Source organism: Balaenoptera physalus, assembly GCF_965194825.1.
Source record: "Balaenoptera physalus genome assembly, chromosome: 5".
NCBI classification, from domain to species: domain Eukaryota; kingdom Metazoa; phylum Chordata; class Mammalia; order Artiodactyla; family Balaenopteridae; genus Balaenoptera; species Balaenoptera physalus.
The window spans coordinates 128,255,721-128,274,013 of record NC_138884.1 but is presented as its reverse complement, the minus strand read 5'-3'; the positions used below and the strand labels follow the sequence as shown (position 1 = coordinate 128,274,013).

The window sequence follows — 18,293 nt, the reverse complement described above, 5'->3', positions numbered from 1 at the left end:
CCCTCGGGCTTGGCTCGGGCACACTGAGGCCGCAGCGGTGCCAGCAGCTAGTCCGACCCGGCCGGGCGGGCTGACAGCCGGGAGCCAGGCAGCGGCCGCGCGGAGGTCCGGCTCCGGGGCGAGACTGCGCGCCCCGTGCCGGCAGCCAGGGGGCAGAGTTCCCGGGGCCGTGTCACTGCAGGCTACCTGGGGCTCCGGCCCCGCCACTGTCCGCCGGGTCCGCGTCTTCTCTTGGCGGGTCCTCTCCACCAGGCGGGGCTCCGCGGAGCGCAAGATTTCCCCGCCCGCGATCGCTCCCGAGGCGCAGGAGCAGAGGCACGGCCGGGGCTCCGCGGCGGGAGGCGAGGTGGGGAGGGGAAGGCGGCCCGCGCGCGGGGGACGGGAGGGGGCTCGAGTAGGGGATTCCAGGGACGCGCAGCCCCGCCCTCGCCCCCTCCTCGCCTACCCTTCAGAACCCGCGGAGCAGGGGGAGTATGGAGCAAACGCCGCTGCTCTGGCACCATGACGCTCGCCCGCTTCGCGGTGGCTCTGATTTTCGGGGCGCTCCCCGGAGTGGTCAGCTTTGATCAGGTCCTCAGTTATCCCCTCCACCACCGCCATCGCCATTCGCCCCCTCCGGGTCCCCAGTACCCTTATTACCTTCCTACCCAGCAGCGTCCACAGAGGACGCCTGTGCCGCGCGTCCCGCGCCCCCCGGCGGCGCTCCGGGCCCCGCGCCTGCACGCCCTCCACGCCCGGCACACGCCCGGGCCGCGCGCCGGGGACTGCCCCGCCGGCGAGCCCTGGGTCAACGTGACGGACTTCGGCGCCTCTTGTCTGCGCTGGGCAGAGGTGCCACCGTTCCTCGAGCGGTCGCCCCCGGCGGGCTGGGCTCCACTGCGAGGGCAGCCCCACAACTTTTGCCGGAGCCCCGACGGCGCGGGTAGACCCTGGTGTTTCTATGGGAACGCCCACGGCAAGGTGGACTGGGGCTACTGCGACTGCAGACACGGTGAGTGGCCTCGGGGCAGCGGCGGCGACCCGGACTGGCGGGGAGCCACCCTAGCTAGGCGAGGGCATTAGGTGTTCCTCTCCTAGCTAGAGAGTGAGAGGGGGTGGGATTGCGGGTTTGCCTCGCTCAGTGTGATGGTGGGCTGCCACTGAGTTACCATCCAAGTACCTTGGTACCTTGACTTTGAATTAGCAAGGCGGGCTTCGTGTGTGAAGGTTATTTGGGGTGATAGTTTCTCTGGAAAGTGCTCTGCTCTGGGTTCCTGGATAAGGTCTTGTCTCTGCCGTGTGTGTGTGTGTGTGTGTGTGTGTGTGTGTGTGTGTGTGTGTGTGTGTGTGTGTGTGTGTGTGTGTGTGTGTGTGTGTGTGTGTGTGTGCGCGCGCATGCGTTGGGAGGATGTGTGTTTTCTGGATCATCTTGCCTTCAGAATGTTACCATATTTACGTAGAAGAGGCAAAGCAAAGGAGGAGATAGTTTCTAATCACTTGTTTTGGAAAGGGAAATATTAAATCTAATATGACAATCAATAACCTTCCCCCCACCCCCCCGACCCGATTTGGGAAAACGTGGTAAAACTTCTGCCTTACTCCCACCATTGACATATATTTGAAAAAGTTTGGCAAAATTTCCCGGCCAAAATACGACTTGTCAAAAGGATGTTCATGTTCTGGGGCACAGTGTGATAAATATCATCAGTGAGTGAAGGCAAAAGAAAGGGAAAAGAGAACGGAATTGTAACTATCTTAGGGAAGAAGCAACTTGATAGAGTCAAGTGCGGTTTTCAAGAGTGCCAGTATTCAGCTGTATATGTTGTCTGTGGAAAATCGGGATCAGTTGGTAAAGAGATAAAGTTGGTAAGATGTTTTGGTTTTGTGGTAATAAAAGCATCACATTAATAGATTTAATGTAAGTGAATAATCGGCCTTTGAACAGTGTTTGTTTTGAGGTGGTGTTTTGTTTAACATTAGGGCTTTTTTGTTTCTTTAATAGTTGTGGAAAAAAAACCCTTACATGTCCTTCAAAGTTTGGATTTTCTTTAAAAATTCTTTTTTGGGCAGCTCTCCATTCAAGCTGTGGGGCAGCGGTTTCACTGATTGTGATTCTGAGATATGTTGTACTTTGTACCTTTTGGAGGTAATTTGGAGGTTAACTTTCACAGGGCCATTCTTTCCCTTCAGAAATTTTTATTTATCTGTGCCTTCAATTGCATTAGTGCTTTGAGTTAAAGGAAAGTGATAGGAAGGTTAAGATCAATTAATCTTTATCCTAGAGAATGAAGTCATCGCTATACTTGTGTTTCACAGAATGCCAATGTGGCTGTAAAAAATTTGAGGTGATATCAAGCAGAGAGCCCTAGCATTGTTTCACTATTTACTGTAAGAGATTATTTGTAGTAAAATCTCATGTTTAGCAAACACTGACAGTTTTTTCATCTATTATTATATTTCATATTTCTTATTGTATATACATATACATAAATAAATGGATTTCAGAGTTAAAACAGTAGATCTATTGTTCTCTTTCTGACACATAATTCTTTTCACTTTATATTCCAAATGAGGAGAGTAGCTTGTTCATTGATTCTCCCCACCCTCTTGTGTTGAAAAGAAATTTAAACCTAACAGCAACACACTCTTTGTGATTCCTTTATGTTCATAGTCAATTCTCACTAGACAGAACTCTGAACACTGTGTAATAGTGTGTGTACTTCCTGGAGTAAAGTGGTTGAACACAAGAGAAACAAAAGAAACCACCCAATATGGGAGATAAATTCTCCCCCCGCCCCCCTCGGCCCCCCCCCCAAAAAAAGAAAAAGATAAAAAACAGGACAGCAATCTGCTGGCTATGTAATAATTTAATTACTCTCACAGGCTTAGTCTTGATAACCCATTCTGTCACTTACTCCTCACATTCTGATTGGATGTAACTCATACCTTCAAAATGACTGGCATATTCTGAACCTATGACTTTTTTTGTTCCACATTTCAGTTAAGAGTGTGAACAAAGCTGTCATGGAGTGGTGAAAAGAATATGGAATTGTGCTTTAGAAAACACTGGTGTCTGCTTTGGCTCTGCCAGTAGCTATGTAGTGTTGAGTAAGAATCAACCCCCAGAGCTTTAGTTTCCTTATCCGGAGGAAGGCAGCTTTGAAACAGATTTATTCAAAGGACTTTCCCAGCACTGGGCATGTACCAAAACACCCTGGCCTGATAATAACAGGTAAGATTTATTGAGCATTCACTCTTTGTTGGATGCTGAGCTAAGCATTTTATATGTTAGTTTTCTCATTTAATTCTTTTTTTTTTTTTGTTAACTATTTATTTATTTATTTGGCTGCGCCGGGTCTTGGTTGTGGCACACGGGATCTTCGTTGTGGCATGCGGCATCTTTTTTTTTTTTAGTTGCGATATGTGGGCTTCTTAGTTGTAGCATGCACGTGGTTTCTAGTTCCCCGACCAGGAATCGAACCCGGGCCCCCTGCATTGGGAGCACAGAGTCTTACCCACTGGACAACCAGGGAAGTCCCTCATTTAATTCTTATAGCAACATTATAAGATAGTGCACATTTCACTCCACAGCTCATTTTATTCTTTAATTATATAAACATGTAGAAATATCTGTACTGTCTAATGATCCTATTCTTGTAGTTTAAAGACTAGTTTAAAAAGAAAGAGAAAGGAAATTATGTTTGGTCCAATGTACATGATTTCCAGTCTCTTCTGACTTGAGAATATCCAGGGTTTTCTTTTTCTTTTATTTCTTTCTTTCTTTCTCTTTTTTAACCAAAAAAAGAAAAAAAATAGGACCAAAGGAAAGAAAATTTATTGTAATGAAATCCCTCCTTTAAAAAATAAACTGGAGGCCCGAGTCATGTACCTGTTTGCATCGAGAGTAATGAGGAAGTTGGTGCCCCTGAGGTGGAGAGTTGGTTGAAACCAAGTTGAAGGGGTGGCAGGGGGATATCAGGTTAGCCAGGGCCGGGCGTGGACACTCCAGTGGCTCAAATATCTGAGAACAAGAAAGATGATGCCTGGGCCCGGGTTGTGTGAAACTTGCAAATTAGTAATAAAGAATCATTTGGGGGATTCACCCTGACTCAGTCCTGGGAGTTAGTTCTTACAATGAACCTTAGAATCACGCCCCTGGGGGCTTATTCAAATGCAGATACCTGGGCTCTAGCCTTCAGAGACCCTGATTAAGTAAGCTAAGGAATTCGGCTCAGGAATGTGCATTTCTAATGAGCAGTCAAGGTGATTTGGAGGCTGAAGACCCTTTGCCACAGTCAGGGAAAACCATGGGAGGGCATCAGAACCCACCTAAGCTGTGTAGCGGTGGGTGATCATGTCAGCTGAGTCTACCATTCTGTGACTTAATCCTGCTAGATTTAGGATCAAGCATGAGGCAGGCCTATGGTAACTTTTTGTGTGGTTTTAGAAAATGGTTTTGTTTGACCAGTGTGGGATAATAACAACTTAGTTCACCAGAATATGATTATTAACTGAATGTGAGCCAGATTATTTTCACATTTCTATAGGAAGAATTAACAGGCAATTGATTCCCCCCAACAATACCTTGCAATAATTTGGAGCTTCCTGACTAGAAAGAGGGATCCCTTTTCCAGTCTCCAGTTGGTGTGGCAGGTGGGGCAACTTGCTTGCACTGTGCTAGGAGCTCCTCTTTGTTACAAGCAGCCAAGTGGAACTCAACCATAGGTGACTGATGACTGATGGGTAAAATAGGTATAATAAACGATAATGCTCTAATGATTGAGATTTTGAAACAGGAGGGAAGGGGCAGGGCACAACCTTTAAAAGAATGACGTAGCCATAGGACATGACGAAAACTGGGTAGAAACAACTAGGTCCAAGATGGCGGAAGATTTCACTTCCAGTGGACCTTGAGCCTCATTATATGCTCACTGTAATATATTAGCATGCTAAATGATACACCCACCAGTGCCTTGGCAGTTCTGAGGCTGATCAAAGATCAAAAAGTGGGCAGTGGCCCAATTCCTGGAAATCCCATCCTCCCACTCATTAGCCTATGAAATTACCCAGCCCATAAAAACTAACCACACCATATTTCAGGGCCTCTCACCTTCTGAGATGGCCCACACTCTATCTGTGGAATGTGTTTCTCTCTAAATAAATCCACTTCTTATCTATTACTTTGTCTCTCACTGAATTCTTTCTGCGACTAGACGTCAAGAACCTGAGCTTCAATAAGTCCTGAGACCAGGTGTGTGATCTCAATTAAAAGACCATGGGTTCAAGTCCCAATCTGGGTTTTGGCCGGGTTTGAGTCCCAGCATGTGGGTTCAAGTCCCAATCTGAGTTGAATGGTTTCAGTTTTACCAGAAAGAGTGATTCATAGATCTGAGTTTTTGTCATGTCATGCAGATTAGTTCACCCAAGTCTCCTGATTCAGATAGAGATAGCGGATTTGTGGGATGATACAGGCTGTACTCTTTGAAGTCCATCTGGTGTTTGAAGTGAAGGTTAATTTAAAAAGTTGGTAGAAAGCGGTCCCTTTTAAAACTTTTTTAATGCTGCATCTTGATTCTACGTAGCAGGTGCTGAAAAACATTTATTAGCAATAACAGATTTGATACATTTCCTGGCTGGATTTTAAATATTGAGCTCACTCTGCTTTTCAGGCTAAGGCAGATATAAAATACTTTGATTTGGGGCATTATCTGACTTTTTACTAGTGTGAATTTTTTTTTTAAGAAGAAAATTAGATAACCACTTACTACTGCCTTTTATGAGTGATTTTCCTGGACTCACAAATACTCTCTCTCTCTGCATATATATGCAGTCCTTGGGGTGTGTGTGTGTGTGTGTGTGTGTGTGTGTGTGTGTGTGTGAAGGTAACCTTTGCAAAAGTAATTTGGTTTATAACTGTGAAGGCAAACCTAAATATCAAATAATAAGGTATTACCCAGAGATCTCTTTATTCGATGGATACTCTGCAGCTCCTAAAGTGATAATCACAAAGATTGTCTATAAAAAATGAAAAATGCTCACAATAATGTTAACGGGAAAATATGGATACAAAATTTATATACATTATGACTAACTGAAAACAAGGATGGCTGTGAAAAGTTTGGAAGAGGAAACAGATGATAATTACGAACTTGGGTATGAGTGTGGCTTGGATCAGTTACGGTGGTTTTGGTGGTAAAGAATAGAAAACCCAATTCAAAATGACTGAAGAAATAAGATTTGTTGTTCATATTACAAGAAGTCAGGCTCCAACATGGTACAGCTCTATTTCTCTGCTACTCTTGATTCCTTTATTTTCAAAGTGTGGCTTTTATCCTTAGGCTAATGGTTATTCCAGATTTCATATTGAGATAGAACAACTTGAAGAAGAAAGATAGAGCCCCCTCTTCATGTATGTCCCATTGAAAATGCAAGGAGGCCTTCCCAGAATTCCCCCACAGATTTCCTCCCGTATTTCATTGGCCAGACCTTCCTGGCACTATCTGGGAAGGAAAATGCAATTACCATGCTTGCCTAGATTAGTCAGGATTGACCTCTGAACACATGGGGACAATACTGGCAGGGAGAAAGCAGATAGTTATTGAGGAGAACCAACAGAGTCTGCCAAGAAGTGTGGTTGAGGTTTGTCCTTGTTGGGCTGCACCCCTCAGGCCTGCAAGCCCAGTACTTGCCCAGCCTCCTGACCGAAGAAAGAGCCCAGAGTCAGCGACAGAGACGTCAATGGTTTAATGGATGGGGGAATCTTACCATCTCTGAAGTAAGGTCCTGGAGCAACATCCCACCATGTGCAGCAGGGGGTGGGCAGGACATGGCAGCAGTCTTTGCTATGGGGGTGTGTGTGTGTATGTGTGTGTGTTGTGTGTGTGTGTGTGTGTGTGTGTGTGTGTGTATAGGGGGCTGGGGGGTGGGAGGAGTAGGGGTGAGGGCGGGGGATGAGGGGGTAGAGAGGGAGGTTACCGGTTACAGAGGGAACTGACATCAGATTGGCTCATTGGTTACCAGGGAAACCAGCAGGGGAGCACAGCCCCTCACCACCCCTTTGATAAGCTATCATAGTGGAGATGTTCTGATCTAAAAATTAAAACAGTCTCTAGCTGGAGCTGGGGCAAGTGTGTAGGCGTTTACTGTTAGGCTCTATGATGAAGAGGGAAGGTCAGTCACGTGAGTAGGGTGTAGGTGAAGCAGGGGCTGGTTGAGCCGGGGATGTACAGAGAGCCCGAGAACTGCCGTCTTGGGGGGCCTGACCATACAGTCCTTCTACAGGTATCCCCCGCTTCGTGAAAGTTTGCTTTATGCACTTCATTTTTACAGAAGACCTACATTAGTACCTGTTTCTGCTAGAAAAGAAATCCAAAGAGAATTTTTGCTCTTATGAAAGAGCAAAAGGTGAAAGGTGAAAATTGAAAAGAGCGTTCAGTGTTTGTTTTGCAGTGAGCCATTACAGAGGCAGCGCACACCCAGAGCAGTGAGAGTGGCGCCCCTAAGCTCCTTCTCCAGGAACTACGCTCAGTATCTCAGCGTCAGGCTGCTGCCAGGCTTTGAGCTGTGTCTGTGAGCATCTGTGCTTTTTCTCAATTTATTTTGTGCATCTCTTAGCAAGATATGTCCTAAGGTTAGTTGCTTCTTGGCTTTATGCCATTTTGGCTTACAAAAGGTTTCACAGGAAAATTCTACTTTTGGATAGCGGGGAAAACATGCATTGGGGAAGCTTAATGCAATTAGAAAATAGTTATAAGTAATGTAAAAAATTACACTATGAAACGCTTCACGCATTTTTTTCGCCGTATGTAGATGAATAACATTTAGACATTGATTTAATTGGTAGAGCATATTTACTTGTTTTAAGATGCTATTTGCAGCTCTAGCAATTTATGTCTGCAATGAATAATTCCAGTGTTAAGAATATGGAAGTTTGGTTCAGTTGTTAGGTAAACAGTGTTTAGTTCTAATTTTTAAACTTTTTCCCCCTTGAATTAACCTGTAAAGAAAGAAATCCTCTGAAGCCTGTCACTTTAGTCACTTTAGTCTGCATAGCAGACGAGAGTTTAGTTGTGCGCTATATGAACAATTGTTGTAGACTGCCTTCTACATGGTTGACATGCTGTTGTTAGAAAATCAGGAAATGTTGATTTTTGCCTCCTTTGCATCTAACTTTTCCAGAGCAGTCACCTCCTCTCACCTCTTCTTCCTCTTCCTGAAAATTAGCACAATATTAATAAAAATTTTATTGTTTGCAAAACACTAAAGTAATGAGATTTGCCCCCAGAAGCCATGTATGCACATTCAGCTTCATACTTTTTATTAGGATCACCAGAGAGACACAAAGACTGAGAAATGCTGATTCTTGTAGAAAGGCAAGAGTAGATTTCATTAAACAGTTCACACTAGGGGCAGAATTTACAAAGATGAATAAGAAATCACCTGTGTCCTCTAGTTGAGGATGGCCACTCTCTGGTTGAGATGTCAGGAGAGTACTAAGCATTTTTATTACCCTTCCTGTGATATGTGCTTTGGGAGACAGCAACGATTACTGTTAAGTGTAGTTTAATTTCATCATTCAGAGTTGTACAATAAAATGGTAATACCCTTACCATGTGTTTATGTGTGGATAGTTCAGAGACAAACAATTTGTGGAATTTTCTGCTCCAGTTATTTAAATGCATGTATTGTTAGTGTACCATAACTTAACCTTGCATAGAGTCTTCTTTTATATAATATTATATAATGTTTTAAACCCACAAATAATCTATAAGATTTATAAATTTCTAATAAGCCCACTGTAAATGGGTAGAATTGCTTACAGAGGATATGCTCTCATTTTGAACCAGACCAGTTCCTATTTTTTCTCAGTACTAAAGGTATCTACATGAATAATAAATGAACAATTAATATGAATTATAGATGTGAACTAATGGAGGCAAATATAGTTCAGTTGGGTAATAGTTCAGGGGAATGCTTCGTACGTTAAAAGATGATTTGATTTCATTTTGACATGGCATGATTTGAATAAAATCTATTTTGCAATGCTAAACTGGTTTCAGTTATGGGTAAATGTAATCATACACAAAATAGAATACCTCAGTACCATCAAATAAGGTGTAGGAAAAAAGAAACATAAAAATTAACGTAACCTCCCCTACTGTACTTGAAAAATTCAGCTAACTGCTGCCCAATTCAGTTGTTTCTAGGGAGTGTGATTTTTTGTCGGTATTTTATAATTAAGATAGGAAATGATCATTTAGTATATTTTTCCAGTGTTGCCTTTGGTATAAGACAAAAGATTGTTTCATTGTCAAATATGTGTACTAAATTGTCCAACATGTAATGGGCTTTTTTCTATTCTTTTAAATAGTTCATAAACTGAAATTTCTGCATCATTTTCAGCTTCAAGTATACTTTTTGTCAAGGATCTGAACAATAGCTTGATGTCACCGGCATGGATTCTTTCTGATTCCACCAGAACAATAGAAATGACTAAAATTAATTATTTTGTGCCTCTCTGAAGTTCAGTAATAGATGAGAAAGGATCTGTGGGATAACATTAATTTTCTTTTACTCATTTATCAAACTGTGACTTTAAAAGATTTTAAAAATATTTATTATTAATTCTATTCAGAAAACACTACTGGGATGGATCTTTGTTTTTGCTGTTTTTCTTTGTCTTCAAGTGAGTGCTATTCTATAAATATATTTTAAGGAGTTAACTAGATAGGCATGTCTTTTCATTTGGTTTATTTTGGAATGAACTGGATTTAGAGAACAAAGATAGCTGACCTATTTGGTTCCTTTCCTAATATTTCTGTTAGGCCTCCTTGAAGTATGGAGTATGAGAAGGGAGGTTTTGCCAGCTGTCCAAGGAGGGGTAATACCATAATGGCTCTATTAGTTTGCTAGGGCTGCTGTAATGAGTACCACAAACTGAGTGGCTTAAACAAAGAAACTTATTATTTCCCAGTTCTGGAGACTAGAAGTCCAAGATCAGTGTCAGCAGAGCCATGCTTCCTCTCAAGGCACTAGGGAAGGATCTGTTCCAGGGCTGTCTCCTAGCTTCTGATAGTTCCTTGGCTTGTGGAACTTAGCTGCAACCTTCAGGTGGCGTTCTCCCTATATGTGGCTCTGTCCAGATTTCTACTTTTTATGAGAATATAGTCATGTTGGATTAGAGCCCTCCCTAATGATCTCATCTTATCTTGATCATCTGCAAAGACCCTATTTCCAAATAAAGTCACGAGTATTCATAGGCACTGGAAGTCAGTACTTCCACATCTTTTGGGGGAATAGTATTCAGCCCATCACAATAGCCTTAAAAACTATAAAACCAATGAGACTTGTGAAGACAATTTTAATCTAGTTAGCTGTCCTTCTCTAGATTACCTTGTATCGAGAGAGGCTGATAACATGGTTAAAGAGAACCCCTTGGAATGTCTCTTTGTTTTGGGAATTCCTGTTTTTTAGCAACGTTGTCCACAAAGCAAATTTCTGTAACAAAAATCTTTTATGTTCCTTTTCCTTTGTAAAACTGGAGATACATTTACATAGAAGAAAAATAATAGTAAACTAAAATGACAGTAAGCTCAACATTTTTGGCAGGGAATTAAGGTAGTAGAATTCTTACCATCGTTGTGCACTGGCACGTTTTGCCTTTAGGTAGCTGTAATGGCAGCAGACTGGTACAGCTGACTGGTTTTTGTTGTTGTCGTTGTTGTTTTTTGCAACAATTCATTTCATGAACTCTGGGGCTCCTCTCCATGACGTGCCATCATGCATAGCTTCATGGTTCCAGACTTTCTTCTGTTACTGGTTTAGTCTATAAATTTGCAATGCTTATTATAGTTGACCTAAAACCTCTGTTTGAGACTTCAACTTTTAAATTATTGTTATTACCACATTTTAAAAATAGGAATACTTAGAATAGAATATTTTTCATCAGATTGGCACATGAGAGACTTTAAGACTGTGCAGCCCTGGATTCACTGGGGTGCGGCCCAGAGGCATTAGCAGAGACTATGAGGAACATCGCAAAGCACTGGGCTGGAGTAGGAGAGTGTGAGCGAAGGAGGACGGACAGATCAAATTTTGATAATAAGAGACTGTGACAGTGGAGCAATATCGCCAAAGAATTGGTCTAGAATTTATCCGAAGAACTTTATTATTAGTAAGGTAGCAATAGAAATGAGTTTACCAGGCTATGAGCTTTGTGGATTGCTTTATTGTTTCATCCTCTCTCTCTCTCTCTTTTTTTTTTTTCCATTGAGCTAAGGGTATTTCCTCTTGTAATTGTGCACCTATAAATTTGTGCAAATGTATAGTTCTGCTACAAATTTGTACAGCCGATGGGACAAATCAGCCTCCACTGGAGGATCAGCCTCAGATGTAGATCACCAGAAAGCTACTTCTCTCCTGTTGTGCAGTGTAGAGAAACTCTTCAGGCTGTCTTATGCTTCTGCCTGGCTAGTTTATCCCCATGTAATGTTTGGTAGATTAGTTGTAATACTTCAAATAGAATGGTGAAAACCAACATGTCAGAATGCATAAAGTGGTAGCTGAGGTATTGAAAGGTGCTTATTACATCACAGGGTCTTTGCTCAGATTGAGAGACAAGGGGACCATAGCAAGGGTGGGAATCTAGGAGGTCATGGCTCTGCAACTGCTCAGTTGATTGGGTCCATAGCTTACACATCCATAAATGAAGGGAAATGAATTACAGTTCAACCATCTCAACCATTCTAAGAGAATCAATGAAGAAAGAACAAAGTAAAACCAAAACCAAACAAAAACTACTGCCTGTCTTAAATGTGCGTAGTGTGAATTGTGTGTTCATGCTTTTATTATTTTAGGCATATTATTAAGCCAATTTTTTTTTAAAAAGCCCTTTCAAAAAATTATTAGAATTGTGAACTTCACAGAATTACATACCAGTAATAAATACTCACTTTGAGTTCAAGGTAGATGATTACTCAGAATATTTTGGAAATTTTTATGGCCTTAAGGAAAGGATAAACTGTGTGGAGCGGCGCTGCTAGGAAGGTGTGTGCCTTGAGGATGTTGGTGTTGGGAATGGATTCTGATAGAGGATTAATTAGTCATTGACACGCAAATTGCCTTTCCAGAATTGCAAATATTTGTCTTCATTTGTTAAAGGAAAATTGGATGAGCACTCCACCTTTCTTGCCATATAGCAGATGCAGCTAAATGAATCCAGGCTTTCACAGCATGTTGGGAGCATCTGAGAAATGATGGTGGAACTGATAGTTGGCCTGGAAATTATTTCCAGTGTTATCATTTTCATTATAATGATGTTATGGTAACAATTATACTTTATGCAGAGTCTTCGCCTTCTCATTTGTAGATGCCTTAATCATTTAGATGATATGCATGCATCATTTCTTCTTGATAGTTTTTTAGTGATTTAGGCAATATTTTACATTTTATTATGATTGCTTAACATGCATAAGTAGAGTTCCAGTATGTTTTCATGACTAGAAATTTCTTCCACCGCTTTCACATGAATAATTTGGTGGTGGTGGTGGGGAATTAATAAACAGATAATAGATTAAATATCATTTCAAATAAACATTTGTTTCACGTGAACAAATGAATTCTTTGAAATAAACTGCTGGCATTTGTACTGTGCATAATATTATGTGGGTCTCTATAGAAGACATTTTGTGATTAAAAAAATCATTAAAGTTCGTTAAACTCTTCAGACATATTTCTTTAAAAATATTCTGCAGTTCACAGTTTTCCCCGAGCTAGTTAGGGCTTCCTCTTGCTTGGTTGAATTAAAGAAGTTTAGAATAGATGAATGATTTTTAGATTATCTGCCACATGAATGACCCACGCCCATGTTCCCTCCCGAATAATCAGGATCTGGCAGTGCAGTGTTTGCCTCCATTTATTATTGCCTTTTGTTTGAATTAATTGACACTTTGTATTTGTCATGAGAAATAGGATATGTTTCTCTTAAATAGTTACATTTTTTTTTTTTATGGCTGTGTTGGGTCTTCGTTTCTGTGCGAGGGCTTTCTCCAGTTGTGACAAGCGGGGGCCACTCTTCATCGCGGTGCGCGGGCCTCTCACTATCGCGGCCTCTTCTATTGCGGAGCACAGGCTCCAGACGTGCAGGCTCAGCAATTGTGGCTCACGGGCCCAGCCGCTCCGCGGCATGTGGGATCTTCCGGGACCAGGGCTCGAACCCGTGTCCCCTGCATTGGCAGGCGAATTCTCAACCACTGCGCCACCAGGGAAGCCCAATAGTTACATTTTTTAAGGATGACTATGTGGAAAGTAATAATGGTAGATGACTAGGCTGGTGCAAATGAAATGTATGGATGATTTGTGAATCTGATGTTTTCGGAAAATCATTCTAAAGCCATACATAATGACTTTGAAATATGCAAAACATGCCAGAAAATTTTGGTAGAATTTAATTTCTTAATTTCTTTACCTATGAAATAAAGGCCATCCTAAGCAACTTTTCACAGAATTTTATGAAATTTTTAAGTTGTCTGAGTTTGATTCTATCTCTGCAAGTGTCCCAATTGCTGCCCGTCCGTACCCACTCTGAAAACCAATGCCAATGAGAAGAGAAATGTAGGCCTTTGATCCACACTTCTTTAAAAACACTGAAATATATTTGATGTATGATATGTTAGTTTCAGATGTACAGCATAGTGATTGGATAGTTGCATACGTTTTGAAATGATCACCACGATAAGTCTAGTAACCACTTTGATCCACACTTAAGGGATAAGACTTAACATATTATTTTCCCCAGGGGTGCTGGAATTTAAATTTTGACTCTTTTAAGACTGAGAAGAATGACTCAAATGGTGGACTGTGGAGCAGCTGAGTGGGATGGTATGTAAGGGGAAGTGAAGTTCCAGGGCCATTCATTCAGTTACACCAAACTACTCTACCTAGCGGCAGTTTCCCTAAGACTAACATTAGGCAATGTTTTCAACACTTAACATCTTTCTGAACTTATAGACATAAGCTCTAGACTTGTCACGACTAGTGCTGGAGGCTAAAAGGGGAAAAGCATTTTATTCTTCTTTAGTGGAAGAACAAATCAGATAGAAGGAAGATATAACAGCCAATAACAGGTAATTTATAAACAGAACATTGAATTTAGTTTCTCTGTTTTTTTTTAATCTATGACCTCATGTGAAGATGGGAAGTGATCCCTAAATGATAAGAACTTACTATGTAATGTAATCTAATACTTGGGATGCAATTATCAGCCATTAGTCATAGTCTTCCAGTTTTTCCCTTTGAAAATCATAATTGGACTTTGCCTAGATAAAAGAAAGTATCATTAGCATTGACATCAGGATGTTAATTACCAAAAAAAAAAAAAAAGAGCCTGCTAAATCCTCATTTAAAGAAAGAAGCAGGCTAGGGTTGTCATGAGTGCCTCTGAGGAAGGCAGGGTTTTGGGGGCGTCTTGCGCTCGCTGAGGGGGCACCTCGGGAACAATGGCGGAAGGAGATAATCGCAGCGCCAACCTGCTGGCTGCAGAGACTGCAAGTCTGGAAGAGCAGCTGCAAGGATGGGGAGAAGTGATGCTGATGGCAGATAAAGTCCTCCGATGGGAAAGAGGCTGGTTTCCACCTGCCATCATGGGTGTGGTTTCTTTGGTGTTTCTGACTATCTACTATCTAGATCCAGCCATTCTGTCAGGTGTTTCCTGTTGTGTTATGTTTTTGTGCTTGGCTGACTACCTTGTTCCCATTCTAGCGCCTAGAATTTTGGGCTCCAATAAATGGACCACTGAGCAACAGCAGAGATTCCATGAAATTTGCAGCAATCTAGTAAAAACTCGACGCAGAGCTGTGGGCTGGTGGAAACGCCTCTTTACGCTAAAGGAAGAAAAGCCTAAAATGTACTTCATGACCATGATCATTTCTCTTGCTGCGGTTGCTTGGGTAGGACAGCAAGTCCACAACCTCCTTCTCACCTACCTGATAGTGACTTTCTTACTCTTGCTTCCTGGACTAAACCAACATGGAATCATCTCGAAGTACATTGGAATGGCCAAAAGAGAGATAAACAAGCTTCTCAAACAAAAAGAAAAGAAAAATGAATAATACATCTGCTTTATTCAGTGTGATTAATGGCGTATACATTGTCCTTGGGGACAGTGTCTGTTATGCTGTCTGGATGCTAAAATGTTACAGATGTAGCTCTTTGCTGTCCCTCATTCTGCCCTTAGTTAGTAGAAACTCCGAATTGCCAAGTAAGGCTTTATGCCCAGTGTCTTCAAGGGTGTGTTGTCATCAGCTGGCCTTATATGGACAACTCATTCATCATTACCACTTGTCTTGGTTTTTCTCACCCAGGGTTAATTGAACTCTTACTTTTAAAATAATATAGTGGTGAACTTCATCCTTTAGTACAGTTAACAGTGGCTTGGGAGAATTGTTCAAGTTGATCGTAGCTTTAGCTGGATACAAGATCGTGGTCTGTGAGTACAGGAAGCTGGTTCCACTGTCTGCTTCCACACTCTGCTTAAACAACTGTCTGGCTTCATGAATATACAAACCAAGTTTACCACTTCTGATGAAGAGACCAATTAAGATGCATTCCTCATTCTGTCTTGATACCGTGGGAGAAGAATCCTCGTGGAATAAAATGAAACTAATTCCATGGCCTAGTATGTGTTGGCTTCTCCCTTGTGCAGAATTTAGCAATTTGTTGGAAACATTGATCCTTCCTCCCAAATGGGGAATCTGACAGGCTTAGAACTCTTGTTCCCGTGCACTTAAACTTGAAGTTAGTACATCCTTAAGGGCTTTTTAGTAGCAGGCTTACGCAAGATGGTATTTAGGATTTTTAGCATACTTTTAATTTCAGATTTTCAGCTCACTGAAACTAAAGTACAGAATAGGTTAAGAGTCATGTCTATGACCTTCACTCCAAGACCAGCCAATAAAGAACAAAACTCATCCTGTGTTTAGTCAAGATTCATTTCAGTAGAAAATCCTACTAGTTTTTCAAGACCAGAATAAGCCTTTAAAGGTAAGCCTCAAGATTCTCATTTTATGGTAACACTGGCTGTTTTTGGTCCCCATAGATGGAGTAGTTGAAATCTGTAGGAATGAACCTCTGAGGGCTGGAAATGTGACATATTTGGGAACAATTCTTAAACTGATTAACTAGCTGTAATATAGTTTTGTGAATTTATTGCACTGATGCTGTAAAACCTGGACCTTGTGGTATATCTGTTCCTAAATAAGTGTTGTTTTCTCCCCTTCAATATTGCTGTAAACAGTGGCACCCATGTAGCATATGTTTGACTTTTCTTTTTTAACGTTTTGTATACAAACTCCCGTAATTTACATGTGTTTCCTCATTGTAAATAAGCTTGTCTTCCTAGATTTTTGCGTGTATGTGTGTTCTACCAATTAACTACTTTTGCAGTTTTAATCCTGTATTATTTCTTCTACTTTGTTTTGTGTAAAAGGGGAAAAATAAAAAAGCTGGAAGCCCAAAAAAAAAAAAAAAAAAAAAAAAAAAGAAGCACATACTGTGAACAGTGAGAGACTAGATCTCTCACCACTTCAGTGGAAAAATCATGTTATCAGTATGTTCAGTATGTTCAAATGATTATTTGCTATTAAAGGATTTTTGGATTCTTCTCCACTTTAGGGTCCGTCCGACTTCATGGTGGCAAAAACGAGTTTGAAGGCACAGTGGAAGTCTATGCACATGGAGCTTGGGGCACAGTCTGTAGCAGCCACTGGGATGATTCTGATGCATCGGTTGTTTGTCACCAGCTGCAGCTGGGGTGAGTTCGCCCATCCTTGACCAAATCTGTCTGCTGATACCCGAGAGGAACGCTGGGCACCCGTCGTTACTGTGGAGAGGTTACATCTTCCTTCCTCATCCTCACTTTCCTCACTCTCATTTTTCTCAGAAGAGATGTAAAGAAAGGGCCCCAAAAGGAAGGAGTGAGTTCTTTTACATACAAATGCACTTCACTTGTTACTAGCCCTACTGACTAGGAAATGGGCAAATGCTAAGTGGTCCAAAGTTCAAAGCAGCTTGTGGTCTTTGACTTTAACAAAGTAATTGTTCAGTGCTAGGAAGCAAGGAATTTGGTCCTAAGAGTTTTACTTTCTCAGCAGCCTGTGCAGCCTGAGGTTGCTATCATTTGCTTTTAACTTTCTACCTTGAGCCATCCACAAATTCCATTTGTGTGTACGTGAAGGAGGTGAGGTTCACTCGTGCTTTCATCCCATGCTGGGTAAGGGGTGATATCCTGGGACATAGGTTTCTGTGCCGAGGAGGTCCTGTAATAGATGGCAGCTTCCCTCAGCCCCGGCAGCATCCACTGTCCTGAGAAGCTGCCGACCCTTCCACGACTGTAGGCGCTCTTCTTAAAATAGATTGGTGTATGCTGATGCCCACCAGGCCCTGCACCTTTATGCCTCGTTTCAAGGGGTTTCCCAGGGGCAGAAGTTTCCATTTTGGAACAAACGTTTTTGGTTTTTGTTGTTATTCTTATTGTTCTGTTTTTGTGTCTCATTTATTTTTTCTAAGTATACATGCCCTATATTTTTCTTGGTCTTTATCACCAGAGATCTTTAGAAAGCATGGAAAAGATCTTGTTATGAAGGTTAAAAGGACTGAAAGAAAAGTTTTCAATTTGCAAATATTTTGGATTAATAATCAGTGAGTGGTAATATCTAATGTGATGACACAAATGAAAAGGTTAGTCAACTCCAGTCAAATCAGTAAGAATTAAATTAATTAATTATTTATTTTTGGCTGCTTTGGGTCTTCGTTGCTGCACGCGGGCTTTTCTCTAGTTGCAGCAAACGGGGGCTACTCTTCGTTGCGGTGCGCAGCCCTCTCATTGTGGTGGCTTCTCTTGTTGCGGAGCATTGGCTCTAAGCGAGCGGGATTCAGTAGTTGTGGCACACGGGCTCAGTAGTTGTGGCTCGCGGACTCTAGAGCACAGGCTCAGTAGTTGTGGTGCATGGGCTTAGTTGCTCTGCGGCATGTGGGATCTTCCCGGAACAGGGCTCGAACCCGTGTGCCCTGCATTGGCAGGCGGATTCTTAACCACTGCGCCACTAGGGAAGTCCCAGTAAGAATTTTAATTTGCCAACTTCCTGTCTTCCCACTAGGAAGGTGGGGAATGAGTATTTAGTAAAGGCAAACCTTGAGGGCTTAAGTTTTGTTCAGACTTTTGATGCTATTAGCGTAACAAATAGGGTTAATGTACTTGATTAGTTAACTAATCTTAAAAAATGAGTGTTGGAATAAATCAGGATAAAAGAAGGAAGAAG

The 18,293-nt window shown here is 41.8% G+C and overlaps 1 protein-coding gene and 1 pseudogene across 3 annotated transcripts in view; both read left to right on the top strand.

Annotated features, from left to right (window-relative positions):
- The first annotated feature begins 297 nt into the window (after window positions 1-297).
- Window positions 298-18,293, top strand: part of PRSS12 (serine protease 12) — a 72,354-nt gene continuing 54,358 nt past the window's right edge. The window contains exons 1-2 of one of the 2 annotated variants that reach the window (XM_082462817.1): window positions 298-991; window positions 16,648-16,786. In XM_082462817.1, the coding sequence (XP_082318943.1) occupies window positions 502-991; window positions 16,648-16,786 (629 nt within the window). In that variant the 5' untranslated portion in view covers window positions 298-501. The remainder of the gene's footprint in view (window positions 992-16,647; window positions 16,787-18,293) is intronic. The other variant, XM_082462816.1, reaches the window with a different exon arrangement.
- LOC309661324 (ADP-ribosylation factor-like protein 6-interacting protein 1 pseudogene) lies at window positions 14,373-16,599 on the top strand (annotated as a pseudogene). The gene has a single exon. The product of its transcript is annotated as an ADP-ribosylation factor-like protein 6-interacting protein 1 pseudogene (transcript).